Below are 8048 nucleotides of genomic sequence, written 5' to 3'. Positions count from 1 at the left end.
GGGGGGGGGATAGCAGCTTCGGGCGGTCCTCGGCGGTCCATAAGAAGACGCGGCCTCGAGTATTCTTAGAGTTTGAGTAATCTTCATTTGCCCATCCCGACCAACGCCTCGTCCATGAGCTCGTCGTCGGTGATGCACGGCGAGGCGGAGTGCGGCGAGGGCGGTATCACCCGCGGACTCGGCGCTGGACTCTTGACGATGTGCACACTGACGGAGGGGCTCGCCGGCGGGAAGNGCCGGCGGGAAGGCGGGCGGCGGCGGGGGCGGGGGCGGCGGTGTGTTGCGGCGCACCGGCGCCGCCTGGGTCATCGCCCTCTCGGGGATGGTGGTGAGGTGCGTGAGGCTCTTCGCCACGTCCTTGGCGGTGGAGAAGTCCAACAGCATCTCCGCCGCCTCCTGGGAGCTCGAGCTGCCGCCGCCGCCAGCGCTGCTGCTGCTCACTCCCGCGGTGTCGGCGCCCTTGGCGATAATGGCGCCACTGTCGGCGATCGGGCCGACCCCAGCTGCGCCGCCGGCGGCGCTGATCGACGAGAAAATCGAGGACGACGAGGAGGATGAGGAGGCCGAGGACGACGGTGGTCCAACTTGCTTCTTCTCCTCGGCGATCTTGTTGTACTTGGCCAACGCGGCGTCGGCCGGCTTGGTGCTCAGGTTCAAACTCTCGGTGACGGTGCTCGAGGATGCGCCGCTCGTACCGGAGCCCGCGAGGCTCCCCGAATACGCTTTGGAGGCGGACGACGCCAGCTGGTCGGCGCTGCTCTTGCCGAGGACGCCGATAACGCCGGCGTTCGCGTCGTCTTTGCCGAGAAACTGCTGGCCACCCGGCCTTCCGATCGCGCCGATGTCCTTGCACGGGTCGCGAGACTCGCTGTCTATCGGCTGCATCGACAGGTTCGTCGGCACGTCCGAGTCGGCAGCCGACTGCGGCGGCAGCATCAGGCCTGCGCTGCTCTCGCCGGTGAGGCCGAGCGACATGGCGGCGGCGCCGGCGCTCGTGGAGATGGAGAGGTTGTCCGGCTTGCTCTGAGCGTAGTCCCGTCTGCTCGGCTGGCTCGTGGGCTGCTCGTCCGCCATCGACTTGCCGGACGCCGAGCCCGGATTGGACAGGCTCGCTATCTTGCACTGCTGCTCCTGCTGCTTCACCGTCAAGCCGTCCAAGGTCTTAGCAGGGTCCGGCAACATGGACAGCTTCTCCGAAACCTTCTTGTCGGCGCTGTCGACGTTAGCGCGCGCCGACAGCTTCGGTATCTGGAACTTGGTGTCCAGCTGCTTCATCAGGCCCTCCATGACCAATTGGGGCGGCAGACTCGGCGGCAGGCTCGATATGGAGGCGTGCGTCGCTAACAGTTTGTACGTGTCGCTCTCTTCGCGCAGGGCGGACGGACTGGACTTCCTGGCGTCGCCGATGCCCTTCGATGCGAACACCCCCTTGTCGCCGGACTTCTGAGTGCGGGGCTTGTCGCGACCACGACTGAGGTCGGTCGGCCCTGCGCCGGAGGTCTTCGGCGAGCCGGAGGACTTCGAAGACGAGCCGCTCTTGGACAACGGATTGCTACCGCCACCGACGCCGCCCCCCGTCGCACCCGCGGTACCCGCGCCGGAATTCGCCGAGCCGGAGATCGACTTCATCGCTAGCATCTTCTGGCTCAATAATTTCGGCGAGCACTGCGTCGGCTTCTTGGACGCCGGCCCCGAATTCACCCCGGGCTTCAGGCCGGTGTGAGTCTTCGGCGAGCCGTTGCCAGACGCCACGGACGACGAGGAGGACGCCACCGACGAGCCGGAGGACCCTCCGGCCGCGCCGGCCGCCACGGACGACGACGACGACGAGGACGACGACGAGGACGACGAAGAGGACAGCTTGAGGTTACCGCCCGACTTGGAGTCCTTCGTGCGTGTCTTGTTGATAGTAATCTTGATGCCGTCCGAGCTGTGCTTCACCATGTATTCCGCTGGATTTTTCGACGACGAGTCGATCGACGAGTTCTTGCCGATGCAGGACTTCCCCTCGACGATCTTCCCGGACGACCCGCCCACGCCGCGTCCCTCCTTCTGCGCGCTGCTGCCACTCCCGCTGCCACCGCCGCCGACGCCGGAGGAGGCCTTCGCACCGCCGTTACCGCCGTCCTCGGTGCAGTGCTGCGCATTCTTCAACTTGTCTATCACCGCGTTCAGGGAGCTCTTCCGATTCCTCGCTTGCTGCTGGGCCTGCGCGGACTTGGCCGCGTCTACCTGGCCCGAAGGCGGGGTGCTGCCCCCGCTGCTGGACAAGGAGACCTGAGCTTCACTCCCGCCGCCGGTCGGTATGATCTCCAGCTGCTTCAGTTTGCCGCTAGACGACTTGGTCTTGGGGCTCTGGTGGCCGGTGGATGAGCTCGACGAGCCGACGGACGAGGAGGTCTTCCTCTCCTTGTCGCGGCCGGAGTCCTTGCTCGACGACGACGAGGAGGACTTGACCTTGGACGGAGTCGGCTGGTCGGAGGTCTTGCCGGACGGCGAGTTCGCCGCGGACTTGAGAGCGGACATGCTCGGCTTGCCGGCGGAGCTGCCGTGCTTCGGCGAGGACGTGCCGTGCTTCGGGCTCGCGCTCGCCGGCACCGGCACCGAAACGGCGACCGCCGCCGGCACCGCGACGGACATCGAGATCGCCGGCGGCGCGTTGTGCTTCGGGCTGCTGCTGTAGACCGGCGAGTGCTTCGGGCTCTGCACCGCCTGCTTGCCGATGGCTGACTGTTTCAGGGTGGGGCTGGACTTACCTACGAGCGCGAGCGAGCTCGGATGCGTCGGCGACGGGCTGAACTTTCTCACGGTGCCGGCGGGCGAGGTAGGCCGCGCGCTCAGACCCGGCGGCGACTGCTCCGTCGGCTTGATCGTCACCGAGACCGGCTTCAGCAGCGGGTCCGGCGGCTTCGGCGGCAGCTTGTCCGGCGGCGGGCCCATCGGGCTGTCCTCGCGCTTGCGCTTGCGCCGCTTCTCGAGCTTGCCGGCTTTGTCCTCGGCCGCCGAGGAGGAGGCGGCGCCGGCGGTGGTGGTGCTCTTGCCGCTCTTGCCGCTCTTGCGCTCTCGACGCTCTTCCGTCGTCGTCAGGCCCTTCGACGCCGGCACCACGTTAGCCGCCGCCGGGCCGGCTATCGGCGTGATCGTGATCGAGCTCGGTAGGCTAGTTTGCGGCGAGGAAGCGATTGGTATGATCTCGATGCCCGGCCTCCTTTCCAAACCCATCCCGGTAAGCACGGAGTTATAGTTGCCGCTTTGTTCCAGGTTACCGCATGTGATTGGGGTGATACTTACGGAAGGTGGCACCAGGCTCTTACTCTCGTCGACGAATATGCTCGTCGGGCTCGCTTTTTTCTCGCTTCCGTCCCGCGACTTCTTCGACTTACGCTCGCGCTTCATCAACTCCTCCACGTCCTGCTGCAGCTGCTGCTCCGCGCTGCTGCTGTGTACCTCCATGATCTCGCCGGTCTCGTTGTCGAGATCGTAGTCCGAGCTCTTGTCGGTGCCGAGCATGTCGGTCGCGTCGAGGTTCGAGAAATCCATGCCGCTGGCCAGACTGGCCGCCGACGTCGGGGTGGACGTCCGGGTCTCGGTGAGGCCCTCCCTGCCGCCGCCGGTGGGCGTGCCCAACGGCGTCGAGTCCGAGCTCGAGCTCTCCAGCAAGATCTCAGCGGCTGTCGCGGCGCCCTCACCGTCGCCTTTTCTCTTAGGGCTGCGCCAGAGACCGTCCGCCGCCTTCCTCTTGCGCGTCTTCTTGCTCCGCTCGCTCGCGTTCGCGTTAGCCAACGAGTTCTTCGCCTGGCCCAGCAGCGCGCCCAGCTGCAGCGGGTTCAGCATGGCGGAGGCATTGCCTGTCGTATCGGATTGGCCGGAATACGACGGAAAACCGATACTATTTTCCGTTCCGGCATCTAAAAAAGGCTGCTGCTGTTGCTGTTGTTGTTGTTGCTGCTGTTGTGACTGCTGTGGCAGCTGATGCGACGATTGCTGCTGCCTGCCGCCTATGCTGCCGTTGCCGTTGTTCAGGCCGGGCTCTTGCTTGATCTTCACGTCGCCGTTGGTGAAATCAGGCATGCCGGCGGTGCCGTTTTGCCCGGTCTGATCCTTGCCGGAGCCCAGGTTGATGTTGTAGCTGCCGTTGCTGCTGCTGCCGCCGCCGCCGGTCGGCGCGCTCATCGCCGGCAGGGTGTTGCGGCTCTCCCAGATCTTCAGCAGCGTTCGCATCGTCAGCGGTATGCTGAGGCAACGCTGCAACACCTTGCCGGCGAGATCCGACGTCTGCTCCGCGTTCGTCATACTTACACCGTACAGTTTGCACTGGAGGGCCGAGATGTCGGTAAGGTCGAGCTCCGCGGTGGCCATCGTTTCCTCGAACGGGTGCTCCACGCTCACGGACACATGCTGCCACGAGAGAGCGCTTACCTCGAGTATCGTCGCGTCCGGGTCCTGCCGTGCCATCGGCCTCACGCAGCTCGCGATCAGGCAATTGAACAGAGCCTGCTGGCGCAGGTACACGAGGATCTGAGGCACGTGGGCCGGGTGGGTGAAGGGGATGCTGCACACCAGCACGCCCTCCATGTTCTTGTTCTCCGTCATGAAGTAGCAGTGCTGCTGGTCCGTCAGCGTCTGCGTCAAGCGAGAGCGGGGGCAGGTGAGTAATGAGCGAGTGTGAGGCATGGATACTTCGTTTTCGTTACGTGCGCAGGGAGAACGAGATTTTTTCGGGTTTAGTCGAGTTTCTCCGATTGAGGAAAGTTTGTTTTTCGGAATTGAGGAAACAAACGAACGTTTGATGCAATTATAGAATTGCTCGGTTTCTCAAATAACAGATATATCTTCAAACTTCTTTTGTATTTTCATTCAAGCATTACACACGACTGTCACAAGCAATAAGTTATTTGAGAGAGGTAATTCTAGGTCGGGAAAATATTAAGGAACTTCTTTCTGCGTCTCGGTGGAATGATAATTTAATATGTAATAAGATAATAAAGTAATAATGAAGAGATAAAGAAAATTTAATAGATTCTTCTTTTATTGAAATCAAACATTATTTCTTTTAAATAATATCGTTTCCTCCATCAAAACAACATGGTTTACTCGAAACAACATTTTCGTTCAAACAAAATGATATTTGATATTTAATTATATTGCTTGTATTAAACAAACCCAAGTCAAACAAACGTGTATACTAAGTCCAAAGAAATCTTCTTCTCTATGCGATATGTATAAATAATATAAATAATAATTATATATTATAACTGCCACTGTTTCATTCGAAACAAGTACCTAAACGAAGCCCATAATCGACCCAACTCTTAGCTCAATCTAAGGTTCAGCTAGTCTCCCCTGTTCATGATAAAGCTTTGCGACAACTGACACGTCTAAATTCATCAAACAATCGTTCAAGATTTCCACTCACCACGTACAGCCCCCTGTTATTGCGGCAGTCCAACTGGCTGTCACTCGCGTGCTGTATTATCAGACTGAGTAGCGGATGAGGCGCGGAGATGTCGCCGCACTCGAGCTCCGTGACTTTCTGTATCCTCTTCACCAGTTCCATGCAGATCGGCATCTTCTTGCCCAGCTTCAGGACGAAACAAGCGGGCAGCATGGATGAATTGGTGCCGGTCAGCGGGGCGTATGACGGTGTGCTGAAAATTCGGAAGAGATGTTGACAACTTGGACCGAATCATGAAGCGAAGAATGGGCAAGGTTCGATCGTATAATATACCTCTTTCCTGTCGGGCTTCTATTTACAGTTATGATGCTGGACGTAGGCAGTTTGTGACCCGTCGAGCCCTCCATACAAACGGTTACGGAATGGCCGATCTTCCGTTTGATAATCGTGTCGGGATTCAACGCGTCGTGCGAGCGGTTCTCCAGGTCGATCAAGTCGTACGGAGAAACGAAGTACGTAAGCTTCATCGGATGGCCGCCTCTCCTCCTTTCTAGGATTCCTGGGAGACGAGATTAACGATAACTGCCCATTCGTCAATTACAATATGAGATAAAAATGAGATATAGATTATATCTTCATATATATATATATGTTTATGTGTGCAGTAAATTGTACATAAAAACCACAAATTCACTGACCGACAGGGCTCTTGTGAACCAGGTTGAACGGCTCCTTCATGAACGTTTGCAGTTGTGCCAGAACACCCAGGTCGGCCTCGAGAGATTGCAGAGCGCTGAACGCTTTGCACTTCACTTTCTTATCAGCGTTCAACTGATATATAGATACCAGTCCCTCCAGCTGAGTAGTGAAATCAACAAAATCGCCGCGCGACAGGCACGAAGCCAACACCTCACAACTCTGCGAATACGTTCTTTGAGTAACCGACATGTTACATGGCGAAGATGCCAACATTGACATTGACTGCGCTCACCTGTTGTTCGCTCTTCCCCTCATGATGGATCTTAACCTCTCTGACATGACCTGACGGCTCCAGCAAGACCTCCAGGAAGAACATGTCGGAGGATATGAATATTTCTGTGCCTGGAGGACCAGACATCATAAACTTTAATCTGTGTGATAAAACAACGATATGTAAACTTGACCTCTCTATAAAAATCTATGAAATTAAACGGTGAATGAATAGTACATATAATTGATGGATGAAACAGAATCTGTGACAAAAGATAAAGAAAAAAAAATTATGTGCAATGCACAAGTTGTTGTTGATATACAAAATAAGCAGTCACTTACCCCAGCTGTCTCGTCAAGCTCTCCAATCGCTCCACCATAGACTGGAAGGAGGTAACCTTGATAGAATGCTGTAGAGTGTCCAAACATTTCTGCAACTGATTCTTCTCCACGCTATCAATCGTATACCGTTTGTCCTGTTCGTCAAAAAAGCTTGTTTACCAAAGTGTACACTACATGCTTATTGTGATATCATTCAAGCTTGAAATCACAAAACATGTACGTAGTAAAAAAAATATCTAGCAAAAACTTTTTCTCTCACTCACCAACATAGCCATACGCATGTTCTTGGCAGTTTCTACCAGAGGTTTCAACGTAGAAGATTTGGAGCGTAACTTCTCCATCAGCAGCTCCATTTGCCATTCCTTCCCCTTGTCGGAGGTGACCCCCGTGCTGGTGGAGGGCTGCCCCACTGTGAAGCACACGAGTTTCAACCAGGAATCTTCAATTTGCCCGCGAAACGCGGGCAATCGCGAGAATTCAACGATTTCACAGCCCGATAGCTGTTCCCGCAAATCGAGCGATTGTTATTACGAAGATTTACGGGAGAAGAGGTCTCACCGTGGGGCTTCTGTCCGTTCGTCGCATCCATGTGCCGCTCTGTGGTGTACACGGGGCCGTGTACGGACAGATCGGTCGCACTCCTACTCTTCTCCTCGTTATCGCGGACGCATCGTTTATTTGATCATCATGTCGCCCGTTAAACAAAATCGAACGCACGGCGCGCCCGAAACGCGAACGTGAATAATCGGACTTCTCTCCTGACTGACTTCCGTTGTCCGTTTCCTTCGCGACTGATCTCACTCCGCTCACGGATTCTTCCCCTAACCTACCTAACCCTAATCCATTTTGCATCGCGCGCTTGTTTACTGCGCGTGCTGCCAGATGGCGCGATAATTTTTTCTTTTATTTTCCGTTCGGGGACCCGACCTGTCGGTAAGGAAGAGAGGCACGTTATCGCGCGTCCATAAAATAAATTCAAGCACGATTTCCGATAAAATTAAGAGGGTGCGATCTCTGTAACTCGGAGAAGAAAATTTACGCTCGAGTCGAGGAAACGTTGAATTTTCTCGGTACGACTGAAGCAAAATCCGAAACCTCGCGACCGGAAATTGAAAAAACGAACATCGCTTCTCTTCCTCTTGAAGTTTACAATGAGCCGTTCACAATTCGTATTAGTTTGACTCACAAGTCCCGGCAAGAAATTTTCCATATATAATTGGTTATATAATTATATGTATTTAGATATAGTTATATATAAGGCGTTATATATAGAATATGTCCACATTTAAAAATATATAATTATATATGACATGATGATAAAAATTATATATATATATATATA

The 8048-nt window shown here is 55.7% G+C and overlaps 1 protein-coding gene across 1 annotated transcript; it reads right to left on the bottom strand.

Annotated features, from left to right (window-relative positions):
- Nucleotides 1-6: 6 nt before the first annotated feature.
- On the bottom strand, nt 7-7870 carry LOC106742882 (mediator of RNA polymerase II transcription subunit 1). Its single transcript, XM_014616232.1, is given in 9 exon segments — nt 7-236; nt 238-4623; nt 5417-5648; nt 5729-5954; nt 6094-6313; nt 6387-6525; nt 6707-6840; nt 6970-7115; nt 7265-7870. Coding segments are annotated over 9 exon segments (5667 nt in total). The 5' UTR covers nt 7296-7870; the 3' UTR covers nt 7-83.
- Between the last annotated feature and the right edge of the window lie 178 nt (nt 7871-8048).

Source organism: Dinoponera quadriceps, unplaced genomic scaffold (assembly GCF_001313825.1).
Source record: "Dinoponera quadriceps isolate SergipeBrazil2010 unplaced genomic scaffold, ASM131382v1 scaffold781, whole genome shotgun sequence".
Taxonomy (NCBI): Eukaryota; Metazoa; Arthropoda; class Insecta; order Hymenoptera; family Formicidae; genus Dinoponera; species Dinoponera quadriceps.
The sequence above is the reverse complement of the archived record's forward strand: the minus strand, read 5'-3'. Positions and strand labels throughout refer to the sequence as shown.